Source organism: Protobothrops mucrosquamatus, unplaced genomic scaffold, assembly GCF_001527695.2.
Source record: "Protobothrops mucrosquamatus isolate PMUCROS unplaced genomic scaffold, P.Mucros_1.0 scaffold327, whole genome shotgun sequence".
Lineage (NCBI taxonomy): Eukaryota > Metazoa > Chordata > Lepidosauria > Squamata > Viperidae > Protobothrops > Protobothrops mucrosquamatus.
In genome coordinates, this window is record NW_015386666.1 from 479,565 (window position 1) to 498,406 (window position 18,842).

Here is an 18,842-nt window from a genome sequence, read left to right on the forward strand (position 1 = left end):
ACCCTGCCCCCCCCTTTTTGTTTACACCTGCTCCCTATGTCCTCCAATTCCTCTCCGTTTCCACCATCTTTTCTGTGTTGTATTGCCAACCCCACTGTCCCCTGCTCTCTATCCCCCTCCTTTTGCCCATCATCCTCACTGCCAGTCCAGTTGCTACCTTTCCTTCCCTGGGGCCTTTTAGCTGTCTTCCTCATCCGTTATAAAGCTAAAAATTCGACTCTTGGGTAAATCCATGATAAAACCAATAAATATCGATCACCAAGAGGAAAGTAGTAAATAGTAAAAAATTTAATGAGCCGAGCTTTCGTTGGGCCCACCCAACATCATCAGGGCTTTAAAAGTAGTCACTGGGAAAGAGCTTTTATAAGATGTTAACAGCCTGCATCCGGCTTCTGGAACGTGTCACCGGACCCAGCTGTTCGTGTTGTATCCTAGATGCATTACCTACATCAAATTTTTTACTATTTACTACTTTCCTCTTGGTGATCGATATTTATTGGTTTTATCATATATGTATATGTATATATGTTTGGAGTTAGAAGTGAAATGTTTTCTGGCTTTTCAGTCTACAGTATTGTAATCTCCTAATACAGAGCAGGTTATCTAGTACTTTCCAGATATCCTGAATTTTAACTCTGATCACCAGAATGGCCAAAAAGCAAGGAACTGTATGAATTAGAGTAGAAAACATATGACAGGCATCATGTTGTCTATATTCAAAAGTTAAAACTATAAAAATACTACTTTGTACCCTCCTATTCATTTCATACTGGAGATTAGGAGAGAAAATTATAGTTTAGATAGTTTAGATATCTTTGTAAAATTAAAGTTTCAAAACTAACAGAACTTGGTTGTAATAGAATGTAAAAAATGGAGCAAATATTAATACTTTTTAAAACCAAGCTTGAATGGTAGCTTTCTTGAAAACCTGCTTGTTATGAAGATGAATTAGTAACCTATATAACTAACTTGATAATTTTGAAATCAGAATATTAAAAATATTGTACGTGTCTTTAGTGTTACTATACTGTTTTGTTTTGAAAATAAAAATACCTATCTACCATCTATCCATCTTAACTATACTTGAATTAAAATAAGATTAATTTTACGATAATATTATTTGCATTGTATTTTACTTCAAAATTAATTACTTTCTGATACGTTATTTCAAGAAAAGTTTAACATATAAACTTATTCAAATCTGCTCAGAAACAAATTCCATTATATGTTGTTATTATTAGAGATACTAAAACTATGTTGACTGAGAAGAAATGTATAACATTAATGGTTAGTAGATCTATATGACTATAGATACTATGATTATTCTTGCTATAGACGTTGCCCATAATTTGTCATTTCACTTTTTTTTTTACATAGGCTTTCTATACATATGGATGATGAACTTCGGCACATTGCTCAAAATTCACTTCAAGGCCTACTAGTTGATTTTGTGGATTGGAGAGAGGACGTTCTTTTTGGTTTCACAAATTTTTTGTTGCGTGAAGTGAATGATGTGCATAATAGTCTCCTGGATACGTCTTTAAAATTATTGTTACAGTTGCTAACACAATGGAAGCTTACAATACACACTTCGGGGAAGACCAGTGAACAGACAAAAGTCAGATCTTCAGAGGTAAGATTCTAAAAGTAAAGATAACGCTGCCTTCTTAACATGTTCCTTTACTTTACGGAATAGGAATACCATTCTGAATTAGGTAGACCTGGTTTTTTTAGCAAACATGGTAGCCACCTACATACATACTTTCCAGGGAGCAAGTCCAAAAAAATTTCATGTAGAATTCCAACCTCCCTGAGGAGAATGTCTACAAATTTCATCACCACATAGAAAGGACAGGAAAGGTGCTTGAAGCAGCCAGTTTGTGTCCAAGCTAACATATGCTCAAGTCCTACTAACAACTAAAGAAAACAGAAAAATGCTTGATATCATATATATCTAACATGGAGGAAATATCTATTCCACATACATTCTTATGATGATACTATAATACACACATATGAAGGACTGTATCATATTTATATTTTAATATTTAAATATTTTAATATAATTAAATATAATTTATGAACCTCTTGCTTCCCATGCATTGTTCATCACAGATAACTACAAAAGGCCTTTATTGTGTATAAATAGAACAAGAACGGGCCTACAATGAAAGAAGAGCATTTCCTTGGAATTTCTATAATGTTACCACAAATAAGCTTAAGAGTGGGAAAAACAGTAAAATATTTAATAAATAGATTATAAATAAATGTTTTATAAATAGATTACAAGCTAGTACCCTCAAATGCCCTATAAATTGACCTTGTTTTCTTCTAGTTAATTCTTTCTGCAATTATATATATTTGTCCCAACCCTGCTTTGTTCAACCAACAGGGAAAGGAAACACGACTAGGTGTTTTCAGAGGAGGTTTCTCACTGAGTGTTTGCATTATTTGTTGTTTGAATTTTGCTTCTTTCAAATCTGTCCCACTGTGATAGGTTATTCTACATATTCTGAAATTGATTTCATTGGATAGCAACTCTATAATAGTAATTATTTTGCAGAAGAAGAATTAGCCAGATTAGATGAAGTACATGATTTGGCCATTTATGTAATTCAAACTTATATTAAAATTTAAGAAGTATGGATGATTGGCTTTGAATATTGAGTATTTTCCCATGTCACAGTCTTGCTTTAAAGATGTCTGAGATTCTCTTTTTGTGCTAATTGTAATTTTAAATAGTAGCAGGAAACTGATACCATTTTTTTGTTGTGAAAATCCAATTATGGCTGAAATCAAATGTCAGACAATGTTACTTACACATACTGTGCACCACAGGGTAATCAAATCAAAATCTTTATTACAGTCAAAAACCAGCATAACACAGGACAATGTTTTTGAAGAATAAGAATGGAAAGTAGTTATTATTTCAGTGAATAAGGAGATATACAAGTCAATGCCTTTTTGTTTCTGTTTCAAATTTTACAGTTCAAATTATATATTTTTCTATATTAGAACAGTCTAAAGACTAAAACTTGAAACATATTTGGATGAGTTAATAAATGCTTTATATTGCAGCTGATAGCAAATGGATCCAGTCAAAGGACCCAGACTGAACGAAGTTCTTATTCAAATGTACTGCATGCTGTTGAAGGTTTTGCACTGGTATTGCTCTGCAGTTTCCAAGTTGCCACACGTAAACTGGCAGTTTTGATTCTCAGAGAGGTCCGTGCTTTATTTCATGCACTAGGACAAGCAGAGGTATGGCTTTCTTTCCTGTGTCATGACTTTGATTTTCCCCAGCAATGTGATTTTGTTTTATCAGTTTGGACTGAAGTTTAATTCAAGTTTGCTTAAAAGTTATTCCCTACCAAGATCGATAACCAATAAATTTTGCTTTTAGGTTCCTCTAGTTTTCATTCCTCTGTTGTGGATGTGAGAGTTAGTGAGCTGAGTGCCAAATCAGCTCTGACAGCAAAAATATGTGATTTATATTTAGAGTTCTAAAAGTATAAATTATAGCTATAGAAGGTTCAAATTAGGACCACCTGGCAGGGCAAGAAGGTTAGTTATTTCTATATGCATCACATTTCTGATCAAGATTCATTTCTTAAAAGCTGCCATTTAACCCCAGCAGGGAAAATGTGCAGGGACCATATGGATATCAATTCCATAGGGAATCTGTATATTGCATTTTAAGTTAGTTTAATTTTAATCATTTAATTTATGATTAAAGAAGAAAACATATTGAATAGCACATCAGAGAACATTAAAATAAACACCAAGAAATTTCCTGAACTCTTTACATTAAAGTATTGAGGTTTCCAAACTAAGATGAGTATCTGATAACAAGAATAATGGCAAGAAATATTACAAATTTTCCAGAAATATCTGTCAGTTAAGATACCTTCTGAGTTGCAAGAAAATGACCTAGGAGATGGGTTGTTAGGTCAACTTGCTATTGTGAAGAAGAGGCAACATACATGAGGGGGTGTTTTTGTCTCTTTATATAAGTTGGAGCAGAGTCTATTTTTGCAGAGATGTTATTAAAGCTACCTTTGAACAGTGAAAATACCAAAACTATACTGCAGGCTTTCGAATAGATTTTATTCCTTACATGAGAAGGCCTTTTTCAATCTTAATAAGGGACTACACAAGTTTAAAGGTGATTTGCTCACTGCTTGAAATCATCTCTCTTGCTTCTCATTGTCTATTTTACCCAGCTAATATTTTTTTCAGGCCCAGAAATAGTGTAATATTGATTTTTGAACTGAGTTGATTTTGGGGAAGGGGCATTGGTATTAAGACAGTTTACTTATATTAAGACCAAGTCACCAACTGTCCCTTCCTGATATGAGATGCTGCAAAAAATATTTCTTTATACATCGCAGTTAATATTTTTATAACATATGACATCAGGAAAACCCAGGTGGCAGTGTGGTCTTAATACAGTAGAGCAGTATTTCTCAACTTTTGCAATCTAAGCTACAGGAACTTCAACTCCCACTGGCTGGGGAATCATGACAGTTGAACTCAAACTATTCTAAAGTTGCCAAGGTTGAGAAACACCAGAGTAGAGGTTACTAATTCCTATTTGTCAACTATAAGATCATAGAGATTGTATTCCTAGTTTGTTACCCTACATTAATTGTTAAAAAAGGCTCAAAATAGTCTGTCTTCGTGCCATTGGAGTGTCTTAGAAAAAAGTAATTTACTTTTTCAGACCATTAGGTTATATTGACTTAAGTCAAATAGAATTTTCTGGTAAACACGGAATATCACATTGCTGTGATTATGGTATTAATTGGTGCCATATTTATATAACTGTTGAAACTTCTGAAAGGGAGTATTTTAACAGATTTGATTAAGACATCACATCACATGAGATTTAGTATGTAATTACTGGGTATGGTATCTCTTTTACTTTTATCACTTGCAGAGACATGAATAAAATTCAACAAACAAGGTAGGGCAGTTTATTTCTTTTCTTCCCAGCATTACTGGAATAGCTGGAATTCATAAGGAAAAGCTTCAGTTTCTGCCAAAGGAATGTTTTGTAGCTGCTCATAATGTAATTCCAAATGCTCTGGGAAAGTAGAGATAAACTTCACTATTGTATTCTTTCTAGAGAATACATGCATAAATATAAGTATGTGCTTGCTAAAACTGTAAATAAAGTGATAGTGTTTTGCCCTAAAATAAGTGTTTGCTTACTTTTAATAATTTGATGATTCTTATTAATATAATTTGTGTCACTTTTTTCTGTATGTGATTAAGATTATTCATCTTTTACCTCACAAAATGCCCCCCCCCATCGAGTATATGTGGGTGTGGGTGTTTCCACATCAGAGGGAGAGAGAGAGAGAATTCATAATTTCCACACAATTAATTATTGCTACCTTCATGTATACAGGATGATGATAGACCTATGATTGATGTTATGGACCAGCTAAGTTCTTCTATTCTAGAAAGTTTTATTCATGTGGCAGTTTCTGACTCAGTAAGTAATTTCTCATCATTAACAATATATATGCGCCAAATAAATATTGTAGCCTGCAATTATTATTGTATAGATTTTTCAATTTTAGCAGAAAATCAAACATCTAATCGCAATTTTAACTACAGGTATTTCTTGATTTACAATCAGTTGTTTAATGATCATTTTATGATTTGAAATAAGCCATTTTCAACTGATTCTTGAAGTTATGACTATTGTACCACCACCTCTGCAATCTCTGATTACATTTTAAGCTCTTGGCAACTGATTTGCCATTATAACCAGTGCTTTGGCTCTTAGCCACATGACTATGATGGGATTTTTTGCTGGCAAAAAAAAAACCAATTGAACATGCTGGATTCACTTAATGACCACATGATTCACTTAACAGCAGTGATGATTTGCTATGACCATTAAACATTTTGTAAGATCAAGTCCAGTCATATGGTGCCTCGACTTATGACCACAACTTATGACCAAAATTCCAGACTCCATTGTGGTCGTAAGTCAAGGGTTATGTGTATCAGCCCATCCAGAGATTTCCATAGAACCAGATTCAGCTCCGTTATCTACTAGGTTTATCCTGTTAATTTAATGCCCTTCATCTTCCCATTAGAACAGACTTTCTGCTTGTTGGATTTAATATAAATGAACCGACCTTGAGTAAGTTAACCAAGTAAATGAACTAAGAAACATTCCTCGAATGGATTTTGATAAAGGCAAACTGTTCTGCATGTGAATGTTGAACAAACAGATGCAATAAACAGAACATTTGGTTAAATAAAAAATATGAAAATAAATCAGGAATGGAATGCTGAATCAGCAAAATGAAGTGTCATTTCTATATATGTTAGAGAATCCATCCCAGTAGAGAAGAGCCTTGTCATCAGACATGAGGCCTGGATATCTAGCAGAGCTTTGTACCAAAGAAAATATGAAACATAGATGATTTTCTGATATATCATTCTTTTCATTTCTTTTCACAGACAACATTACCATTAACACATAATGTGGATTTGCAATGGCTGGTAGAATGGAATGCAGTACTTGTTAATAGCCATTACGATGTAAAAAGCCCTTCCCATGTCTGGATATTTGCACAGTCAGTCAAAGATCCTTGGGTTCTCTGCCTTTTCAGTTTTCTTAGGCAAGAGAACTTACCGAAGCATTGTCCTACAGCTCTTAGCTATGCTTGGCCTTATGCATTTACAAGGCTACAGCTGGTGATGCCTTTGGTTGATCCAAAGTAAGTTTTATTAATGTTACATTGCTAACCTGTTTTCAAACTTCGATTTATTTATTTATTTATTTTTCACATTTTTGAACCGCCTATTTCTCTCAGAGAAGTTACTTTGTTAGGTATGTTTGATTACTTTTTAAAGAATAAGTCTAACAAGTCAAGTATATATGAGAATTACGTATTTGTAAACATTAATTATATTTTAAGGAGTCTGCATGATCGATTTAAAGTATTGTAGCTGGACTTCAAGCATTTGTTTTAATATTCTTTGCCTTCCCTGGTCTCTTAATCTTTTGGTTTTACCTGTAGGCGAATTCTAGTATTAATGCGTCATAGATCCAGTTACAAATTTACAATTAACAATTAAAAAAACCAAATTGAAGAATGTTCTGTTGCTGTACCCACTATTATGTACTTTGAAAAATGTCTTTTATGGATCAGGTCTATATAAAATGCTAAGCCAAATTATTTGTTTTGTGTTATGCTTAGTGTGTTATGGCTCATTCAATAAAGTGAAGCTAATTACTGAGTTAGATGATATGTCTATGTTGTTTACTATTAACCAGCTGTTACTCTATAACAGTGATGGCAAACCTTTTAGAGACCGAGTGCCCAGATTGCAACCCAAAACCCACTTATTTATCGCCGGGTGCCAGGTGGGCATGGCCCACTGGGTGGGCGTGGCTGTGGTGGTCATGGCAGACTGGGTGGGTGTGGCCAAGGTGGGCGTGATCACCTCGATGTTGCTCATGGGGAGGGACGCCTGTGGGGGCCGGGCAGGGTTGGGGGAGATCCAGGGTGTCTCTGGCAGGTGGGGTGGTGGGTAGGAGGCTCGTCCTGCTGGGTAAGGCGAGGCAAGGCGAGGCAGGGCAGGGGTGCCATTGCCACAGAGTAAGGTGAGGCAGGGGCCGGGGCGGCTGCTGCCTGACACCATCAGTCGCTGCACACAGAGGCCAGTGAGTGCATGGATGCTGGGATGCATCTGGCCATGTGGGACCTCGGCGAGTTAGCGGGCGGCTGGTTGAAGAGGGACGGTTGCCATCTCCGGGGCATGGCGCGTGTACCCACAGAAAGGGCTCTGAGTGCCGCCTCTGGTACGTGTGCCATAGGTTCGCCACCACTGCTCGATAAGATTTCAGAATGAAACATCTAGTTTACTGTTGATTCAATCTTTTAAATGAATTTCGTTTTATAACTGGGTTGAACTCAAAGTCTTAATTTCCTTCTCTTTTTCCTAATCTTATTGGTATTTTAATAACTATAGAGCAAAATTATATTTAATATTTGATTTTAAAAAATATTTATTTTAAATAATATTTCTAGTAGTCCCATGAATGCAAAGAAAACAAGTACACCCAGCACTGGGGATCATTATGTAACTTTGTGGAGAAACTATCTGATTCTCTGCTTTGGAGTAGCTAAACCCAGCATTATGAGTCCTGGACATCTGCGTGTTTCAACACCAGAGATCATGGCTACTACGCCTGATGGTACCATTAGCTATGATAATAAGGTAATTCCATATTTCAGTAAATGAATTTACAATGTGACTAAAATGTTTATAGTTAGTATACAGTTTTGCACAATGTCCCCAAAGAGTTCTTATAATATGCTGTTACCTATAGATTTTAAAGAGGTGTTGCAATTAATGTACAAAGTAAATTTGTAACTACTAATCTGTTGTTAGGATATAGTTTTGGAAAAGAGGAATTGAAGAAGATAGTTACAGATGTCTTGCCAGTTAGAGTTGCCCTCAGCAGAACATTTTATTTTATTAGATTTGGAAACCCACCCATCCCCCAAATGATGCCTGGACAAGATCACTCATTACAGTATAAATTGCTGTATTAAAAAAAATATTTATGGCTCAACAAACAACCTAACTCTAGGTTTGGGAGCAAAGCCAGGTTTTCAAAGATTTGTGGAACCCTTGTAGGGTGGGAGTCAAAAGTCACTTTTGTCATCCAGTTTTGATCATTTCTTTCTTCAAAATAAATAGCTCCAAGCTGTGTTGTTCTTACACTATGGCAGTATGGGTATCATAAAATGTATATTGATTGGTCTTTATCTAACATATTATTAATGTAAAAGATTCAGGTAACCATGTTGGTATTCCTTTTTATTTTGAGTGGTAATCCTTTTGCTTTATTTCGAGTGGATAATCCTTTAGCTTCATGGTTTAAGTAAAAACTATCATGAAGTTTTAAATACTATTACTTTTGTGTTGTAGCTAGAAGCTCACTATTCCAGTAGCATTGCCAACAAAATTGTGCTAATATAGACATTTTTTATTCTGGTATCATGGTCACAAAGACAAATGCAAAGGGTTTCTTGTGTTTATTTTTGTTGCTGCTGCTCTAAAATGCTTGGATAGTGTTATACTATGGGAAGAAAGAGTGTAACAGATCTGAATGGACTCAACAACTGTTCCCAGCAATAAGGCACAGGTCATGTTAATACCATGATCCTTCTCACGTACCTTCAAATATTTTGCTTAGTTCATCATTATTTCCTTGGCCAATGTATTGTTTTTATCTATCTATTCAGTTTTGGAATTCTGTTTCAGTCTATTGTTACCAACTCAGGATTGGTGCAAGATATTAAAATTGGAAAACAAACAAAGGATGAATGGGCTGGTCTTTCCCTGTTTAAGCTCCTAGTGCTTTGTAAGCCATTTTGCTGGCAGGAGAGAAGTATGAAAATATAATTCCATTTGTTTTTAGGATTACATTTCCCCCAATTACATTTCTGTCCTGGAATGCACTAGTTTTAGATGCTTGACCTTTGGTCAAAGTGGTATGCTTTCTTTTCAGAGTAAGCATTTGAGGTCAAGTGCGAGATAATGAAAGAGATAAATCTCTGATAATCATTTCTGAAATAATGAGTGGGGTTTTGGAATGTCTCCATTGTTATATTGGGATAAATAACTTTAAATATTCCCAAGTGTGCAGGCCTTTCTATTAGAAGTTCTTGTTTTGCCACCAATTCACACAATGTTTATATCTCCCCTTATTCAGCAGATAATAAAGAATGTAGTTGCAGAGAATAGAGGGGACCCAGAAATGTATTTTCTGTGTTAGGAATTTATAAACAGATTTATAATTAAGAGATTAAAGCAAAAACATTCAGTAGTCTTGAGGAAAATAAAATTGAGTCCTCTGCATAGTGTTATCTCTGCTCTCTTCTATTATCTTCAGGATAAATGTCCAAACTCAATAGATGACGCATGAGGATGAGTTACCAAAATCTTGTTTTCAACTGAGAATGACCCTATTCCAAAACTATATTATACCAAGTTCCACATACCATTCAGAAATGTCTTTCCAATCTCATTCTTGCAAAGATACAGTGATGTTAAAGAAGAGTAAATCAGATCATATATGTTAAAGAGAAAAGTACATGTTACAGTTTTGCTGCTGAACTACCTTTAAACATTGCTTTAAACATGCCATTTATATTGCTTATTTTATTTTCTTGGCTATTTTGAACATAATCCTCCCTTGCAAAATGTGCCTTTTAAAAATTCATTAGCAACAGTTATAACTATGCATACTTTGTTAGCCTTAATTTTTAACATTTTTAATGACCGTATCCATTAAAATTATTTTCATTTTATTTTAGGCTATAGGAACTCCATCTGTTGGTGTGTTATTAAAACAGCTAGTGCCTTTGATGAGACTTGAAAGCATAGAAATCACTGAATCACTTGTGCTAGGCTTTGGAAGAACTAATGCTCTTGTTTTCAGGTATTTGTATGGCATGAGTTGTTCATGGTCCAGATTTGCTTTAGTGTTAAATGTAATAAAAATACTATAATTGGAAAACTGAATTAAATAGAATACAGCTTCAAACTGTGTAACCATCTTGATAATAAATTTTGAAACATTAATACATGAGGCATTTTATTTACTAAATAACCTATAATATGCAGAACACTAAAAAAAAATTGTTTTATCTGCTGCAAACTCCGTGTAGGCATCAGGAAGGCATCCGGCCAGTAAACACTCAGCTCCACCCAGTCACCCCGACTCTACCTTGAATTAAGGGACTACAGGGTCATAAAAAGAAAAACACATATAATTAATATTTCCATTACTTTTTCTTAGCTATTTTGCCATTTATTATATTTTTTTGCAGTAGCTTCAAATATTTCAAACTATAAGAGGGTAGCTGAATTTTAAGAATGACATGGAAAAGAGTGATCTGGATAACTTTTCTATATTGGATTTACAAAAGACACTTGTTAATATTTTGAGGAATTTTGTGAGAATGAACAAAAAAAAGTGAAAATAAATATTCTACATTATTTGAGTGAATTAAAGAAAATGAAGGAATATACAGTGAATATATGGGTTTATCTGAGCAAGGTAAAATTAGATCTGTTGTTATCTCTGGTAACACTTGATGGACTTAAGCTGATATTAGGACTGAATGATGAAGCTTCATGAATTTGTTTAGAGAATAAGAGATAGGATATGGGAAGAAGAGATAATTTGTTATATTTTAGGAGAAAGTAATAAGTTACTAAAATTGTTTCTTTTTGTGATAAAGGGAAAGTCACTTCTTTATATATTTCTTTTCTTTTTCTTTATTATACTCTGATTTTTCTTTCTTTTTCTTTTTCTTTTTCTATTTTTCTTTTTTTTTCTGCAATATTTTTCTTTTCAGTTTCTATTATTCTTTGCCTTTAATTTATAGGCTCAGATTCCTCAATGACAGTGTTTAACTGGAGTTTGTTGACCTCATCTATTAGATGTTTCAATTTTCACCACCTATAATTGCTCTTGCAGGAGATCTGTATCAGAAATTCCACTCTACAACTAAAGCAGAGTATTCCTGTTTTTAAGATCTTAAATCATTTTGATATGTCTTCAATATATATACCATTATAAGATTATTAATCTGTTTTTGTGGAAATATTCAAGAATTCACTGTCTCTTCTGACCATTCACCAAAAAATTAAACATAATTTGAAGAAGGCACATATACACTCATACATATTACAACTGTAGTTTATTTGAAAAATATTTTTGTTTTTAATTTAGGGAATTAGTGGAAGAACTTCACCCTCTAATGAAGGAAGCATTAGAGAGAAGACCAGAGGTTAGTAATATAGTTAAGTTGTAAATATTTAACAGATGGTAAATAGGACTGAAATTAATTAATCTATTTTGGACAAATAGTATTAAACAAATTGATATTTATAAAAGTTCATATTTTAAAGATAAAAAAATTATGAGGGTAGTAATCAGTAAAAAACAGAATATTTGCAACATACAGCATTTAATTTGTCACAATGAAAGTGTTGCTACAAAGAAGAAAGAAATAATATCTTTGAAAAATATTACTGATTTGAAATTTAGAAATCTGTAGTGATCAGACAGTGCTGGGAGATCTGTTGACTCTTAGGGATGTCTGATTTTCAATTATTTGACAACAGAAAGTATGTGTGAAGACATGCAGTGGTTGGAATGCTCATATATCTCCTGTCCCTTTATCCCTCTTCCTTAAAACTGTACAAACCAACTCTTTATAGAGTTTAGCTTTAGCACTATGTGTGGCAGCATAGAAGTCAGAAAGAGAAAGGGAAAAGAAGGATACTGAAAAAGCAGGCAAAACCTTGACAGATACAGTGGGGTAGATTTAACCACAGTGAGCAGCAGCTGCTGCAGGATACCTGAGAAAACATTGACTAGGCCTTTTGAATGGCTTAGCTGTTGGCAAATAGTTCGGATGCTGGCATCTAAAATCAGCTCAAAGGCCTATCACAGCCCATTGAAAGGCATCAGTAGCCTCACAGGAGCAACCACTTAGGATAGTGATGGTGAACCTTTTAGAGACCGAGTGCCCAAACTGCAACCCAAACCCACTTATGTATTGTCGGGTGCCGGGTGGGCGTGGCCCATTGGGTGGGCATGGCCCATTGGGTGGGCATGGCTGCGGTGGTAACGGCAGACTGGGTGGGACTAAAAAGTTCAATCAATTCCAACTTTGTGAGATTTTTTTCCCGCGAGAAGTTGAAATGGATTGATTGAACCTTTTTTTTTTTTGGCACACGGCGGCGGAGGCCTAAAGTGAAAAGGTTTTATAAAACCCAGCTGAAGGCCTAGGAGTGGGGCGACGGCGTGTGTGCCCACAGAGAGGGCTCTGCGTGCCACTTGTGGCGTGCGTGCCATAGATTCGCCACCACGGACTTAGGACATTAGTTTCTACATTAGTGCTTTCTCTGCTGGACCATAACTGACACTTTATTTCCTCTTGTGTAAATCTACACAAATTTGTTTAGTAGCCAGAAATATAGTTTTTATAGAAGCTGTCCAATTGGTGTGCCACTGCTAGTTCTTTGGAGAACTATCTTCAGTATTAAAAAGTTCAGACCATTTAAAAATTGCTGGATAGCTTTAAAAAAGACTGTGAACTCCTACTCAGCTAGGTTTTTTTTAAGATCAACATGCAGAGAGTAGATATAACTAATATTGCCCTGTTTTTCTGCAATACAGAATAAGAAACGTCGTGAGCGCAGAGATCTCTTACGATTACAGCTGTTGCGAATTTTTGAATTACTTGCTGATGCTGGTGTGATAAGTGATAGGTAAGATACTGCTTTTCAAATAGAAGAAAACCATGTGATGGTGCCAATTATTTGTCTGATCACAGTCATTTCTTGAATCTTGTTAAAATAGCTTTTTCCTGTGTAGTTGCTATACAGTTTTCTTTTTAATTCTTGATAACAATTTTGACTGTTATACTGTAAATTCTAGTCTGTCATGCACACTTGTGGTTTCCTCTGGATGATTCCTTAATCCATACTGTTTTCCTTTGTTACAGTACAAATGGTGCCTTGGAGCGAGATACCCTAGCACTGGGAGCCTTGTTCTTAGAATATGTCGACCTAACGCGCATGTTATTGGAAGCTGAAAATGATAAAGAAGTTGAGATTCTCAAGGACATGAGAGCCCATTTTAGTGCAATGCTTGCTAACTTGATTCAATGTGTTCCAGGTATGGTAATGCAATAATTATATAAAGTACAGAATCATTAAGTTGAAAAAAGAGGTTAGTGGTTGACAAAAGCTTGATAAGGACTGCTGGGTAAAGAAAGAATAAATGTTCCATATGCAGGTAGTCATCGACTTATGACCACAATTGAGCCTAAATTTTCAGTTGTTAAGTGAGACAGTTAAGTGAATTTTGTCCCATGTTACAACCTTTCTGGCCATAGTTGTTAAGTGAATCACTGCACTTGTTAAGTTAGTAATATGGTTGCAAAGTGAATGTGGCTTCCCTATTGACTTTGATTGTCAGAAGATCACAAAAGGTGATCACATAACCCCAGGACACGGCAGCTATCATTAATACAAGTCAGTTTCCAAGTGTCTGAATTTTGATCATGTGACCATGGGGATGCTGCAATGGTTGTAATTTGAAAAACTGTCATAAGTCAATTTTTTCAGTGCCATTTTAACTTTGAATGGTCACTAAATGAACTGTTGTATGTCAAGGACTACCTGTAGTTGGTGGGGAGAGGGGAAAGAAGGCACTAAGTAGAAGTACAATTTATATAATTCTAAATTGTACAATTTCTAGAGTTGTAATCATGTAAGAAATTATGGCAAAAGTAATAGCTTTTGAATTTATTATGGCACAAATTCCATGAATTATATCTGATGTAAGAAATGTTATCTTGAGTTCCTTATTTATCAACAGTATAGTTTGTGAGTTGGTCACTGTGTAATTATCACTGTCATTTCATTGCTATCTGATTTCCAGTGACAATCCATCCCCTGTGTGGATCTATATTGTGTTAACTACTTGAGATAAATGTTTTAATTATTTAATATCAATCTATCGTATCCTATCTTTCCTCTGGGAACCGAACAGAATGCACATAGGGATGCAAAACACAACCTTATGAAGTTGGTTGGGCTGAAATAATCTAACCAGCCCCAAATCACCCAGGGACTTTAATGTGTGGATTTTCCATATTGAAGTCCAGTTTTTGAAATGAGTTGACAGGAGTCCATAAATAACATGTGCTATATTAAATGCATACATCTTTATCATAATGCTTACTAATAAATGGATAAGGAAAAAATGCAAAAAATAAATAGCAAATAATGAAGAAAAGGTGGACCATAGCAATCCTATGAAAAATGCCTTATCTGTCAAATTATTTTTTGTGTTTCTCATCCTAATGATATTGTGGACATATACCATAAGGATTATGGATTTAGTACTCATACGAACTAGAATGAACATATGATCACTGTTATAAGTCAGTATAGTCTGGGCTACATGAGTCCGATTATTTTCTTTGGGTTTGGTCTTTTTTCAGTGAATGAACTTAAAAGTCTACTTCACAGTTTTTGGTTTTTAAACAAACACTGTCAAATATGTTTAATATATATATGTACGTTTTAATTTTGTGGATGCATTGACAAACAATCAGTGAAGTTATCATTTGATACCTATTCATATTGATTTCTAATTTGCATAGGGAACTTGAAATACAGGGTTCCTTTGATTGTATTTTTGTAGTTGAAACTCAGTAATGATTGTGGTTATTGTAGGAATAGCCAAGGAACTATTAGCTTTCATTTGCAGAAAACTAGCATCCATAAAGTAGAGTGATCATTAATTTTCCTTATAGCAGAAACTCAATTTATTTAAAGTTATATATGTTGAAAGATTTCTTTGAAGGCTGAGTATATTTCATTTCTTAAATCAGCCTGAAGGTCTGTAGCTTAATCAGGGCATCTGAAAACTTCTGTTTTCTCTGAAAATTTCCATTAGATCAGTCTTCTGCTTTCAAAGCATTAAATCCAGCTGTGCCAAATGCTCAATGAATGGAATTTTCTTAGTGCTAACAAAGGATTTTCTGTTTTCATTCATTACAAAATTATATATATAAAGCGGGAGAGGATGGGAGCAAGCAAGCAAGATTAAAATAGCTCTTGCATTTTTTAATTTAGCGTAATATTTAGAATATCCATAGCTCTATTGTAAAACTGAACATTAAGGGATTTGGATAACCTAATAAACATCTCAGAATACATGTTTTCACTCTGTTTGGCCTCTCCATGTAGCATTTCAGTTTGGAACGAAGGACCTACATGCATAATATACAGCATGCATTGGTCCCATCCATACTCTTGTGTGCATCTGAAAATTGAAGAGTATTTGATTTATGTTATAAATACAGCCATTCAATGATATTTAGAATTTCAAAATTCTAGAGATTCAAAACTCTTCAGATGCATTATCTCAAAGGTTCTCAAATTTTGCCATAATGTGACCTCTTAAATTGAATGAATTTGTGTGGCTGCCTCATGCATAAAACAAATTTAATTGTTTAATTGTTTATTGAATTGGTATTAGTGTCAATCTGGTACAAAAGGGATGGCCATGTAGTTTTCCTAATTGAGAATCTTGAGAAATCCATCTTTGTTTCTAAGCAAATCTCTCTCTCACCACATCACATTCTTTGTATTATGTATATTTATTTACCTAAAAATAAATTACTTTTTTTTACATGGGATAATCTTAAATTCAAGGCTCTTTCCTTTCCATTAAATATATACTTGACAAATACTATTAATGTGTTTTAGGAATAATTCCTTAGCTACACAGTTTTGCATCAGATTTATGTTTGAGTTTTGATTAATTAATCAATACAGATAATTTTATTTTATTTTTTATTCACTCAGTTCATCATAGGAGGTTTCTTTTCCCTCAGCAAAGCTTGAGGCACCACCTCTTCATCCTGTTTAGTCAATGGGCTGGACCCTTCAGTATCATGTTTACACCTCTGGATCGTTATAGTGATAGAAATCATCAGATTACAAGATACCAGTATTGTGCTTTAAAGGTACATCATGATTCCTTCCATTGCATATAAATCTTTATCAAATTAAATTATTTTAAATTTAGAAATGTAGTAAGATAAATTAAAGCTGAAATAATTTCCCCCAAATAACCGATTATTTGGTGTATCTTTGTGGTCTGTTCTTTTTCTGAATCTTGAATGTATCATTTGAAAAATTATTAATAAATATTTTAAATATTCAATTAAGGTTAACTTAGAAATACAAAATTAACCATGTTAATTCATACTTAATTGGCTCAGGAGGAAGAGTGATAATAAGAGGAGAGAATACCAAAAAGTGTTCCTGGAGTATTAAATTAAACCCAGAACTACCTAGTCATTCAAGAATTACATTAACTTCCTGCCACAAAACACTTATCCCAATGTAATCCAGTCATCCACTACACAGTCATCTTTCCTTATTGGTAGTTCTGGCAGCATGCAAGCATGCTAACTGGGTGAGAAAATACAATTTGGGGAACACAGAATATCTACATGCTTTGTCCAGGAAATACTTGGTTTCTCAGAGGACTTGCAGGAATGGCATCGCTATACATTCTCAGGAAAGCAATGAAGAATATGATTGGGCCATTGTAGTATTTGGAAATATGTTTTCTGCAGACACGACTGACAGCACGGAGTCTACATGATTAATCTTCATTACTACATTGTTTGATTTGTTGACTTTTATTTAGAGTTTGAAACTGATAACCTTGCAATAAACAGTACCACATCCTCTTTTTTTTTTAATTAGGCCATGTCAGCAGTGCTGTGCTGTGGCCCTGTGTTTGACAATGTGGGTCTTTCCCCTGATGGCTATCTTTATAAATGGCTTGATAATATTCTAGCTTGCCAAGATTTACGGGTAAGTAACTCAACAATGAGTTTCACTTTTAAATGTATTACATTTTATTTTTATTGCACATGGTCTACTCTATGGCTGAAATCATTGTGATTCAAGTGGAATCTGTTTAGTACCTGTACTGTGGTGCAAATAGGGTAATTTATGTTTTATTAGAGGACCATACTCTGTGAACTATGTTAGGGATCAAAGTATGATAAGTCAAGAACTGGAGACTATAACATATGAAGAACGCCAGCGGGACTTGGGTTTGGCTAGTCTAAAGAAAAGAAGAAATAGGGGAGACATGATAGCAGTATTCCAGTATCTGAGGGGCTGCCACAAGGAAGAGGGGTCACATTATTCACCAAAGCACCAGAGGGAAGGATGATAAATAATGGTTGGAAACTGATCAAAGAGAGAAGCAACCTGGAATTAAGGAGAAACTTCCTGACAGTGAGGCCAATTAACCAGTGGAACAGCTTGCCTCCAGAAATCATGGGTGCTCCATCACTGGAGATTTTTAAGAAGAGACTAGACAGTCACTTGTCTGGGATGGTATAGGTTCTCCTGCTTGAGCAGGGGGGTGGACTAGAAGATCTCCAAGGTCCCTTCCAATTCTACTCTATTCTATATATTTTTTTTGCCAGTTTTTTGTTTTTTGTTAGTTTCCAGCAAAAAACCAAATATTCGGAAGAATGGGTTTAGACTTACAACCATATGATTAGCTTAACAATCACTTTAAAATCAGGTCAGGCCACACGAAACCCTTGACTTACAATTATTTTTATTTTAAAGAACATCTGAATAGAAATTACCTTAGGAAATGATATTACTACATTTAAAATATTTTGTATAGTGCCGCATTTCCCCATTCAAAAAACAGAGTAATGTAAGATTAGAAGGACATGCTAAAACTATATATAAAAAGCAAATAACAGTTCAGTAGGAATTAGTACCAAATTAAGGAGACATTAAAAAATAATAATAGGGACTAAGTGAGTAGATAGGTGGGCAAGTAAATGGACAGATGCACAGGGGAGGAGGTGCTAATCCAATAGATTTATAAAATATTTTAGAGCATGAACAAAATAGTTATAGAAAATTACCACCTCTTAATATAGTGTGTACTGTGAACCACATGGACTGGTAATAATTTCTGACCTGAAAAAATATTTTTGCCTTAATATTCACAAAAGGAAAATTCAACTAGTTCAGTGAATTAAAAAAAAATTAGAAAGCTCACGGGAAGCAAAGATGCAATCCATTACAACTTTGGATATTGCAGTTAATGAGCATCCCTTTGTTGCAATGGTTATTATACAAAATTGCTTTAAAATGTCCCCAAATAAATATATGTATATAAGAATATCAGGAGGGTAAGAAGCCTTGTATACCAG

The 18,842-nt window shown here is 34.5% G+C and overlaps 1 protein-coding gene across 1 annotated transcript in view; it reads left to right on the top strand.

Annotated features, from left to right (window-relative positions):
- The window catches only part of FRY (FRY microtubule binding protein), a 147,575-nt gene that overhangs the window by 57,356 nt on the left and 71,377 nt on the right, over positions 1-18,842 (top strand). The window contains exons 18-28 of the mRNA XM_015815247.1: positions 1,378-1,633; positions 3,079-3,261; positions 5,414-5,500; positions 6,484-6,743; positions 8,061-8,250; positions 10,359-10,483; positions 11,783-11,840; positions 13,238-13,329; positions 13,566-13,738; positions 16,444-16,604; positions 17,356-17,466. Of these exons, the coding sequence (XP_015670733.1) occupies positions 1,378-1,633; positions 3,079-3,261; positions 5,414-5,500; positions 6,484-6,743; positions 8,061-8,250; positions 10,359-10,483; positions 11,783-11,840; positions 13,238-13,329; positions 13,566-13,738; positions 16,444-16,604; positions 17,356-17,466 (1,696 nt within the window). The remainder of the gene's footprint in view (positions 1-1,377; positions 1,634-3,078; positions 3,262-5,413; positions 5,501-6,483; positions 6,744-8,060; positions 8,251-10,358; positions 10,484-11,782; positions 11,841-13,237; positions 13,330-13,565; positions 13,739-16,443; positions 16,605-17,355; positions 17,467-18,842) is intronic.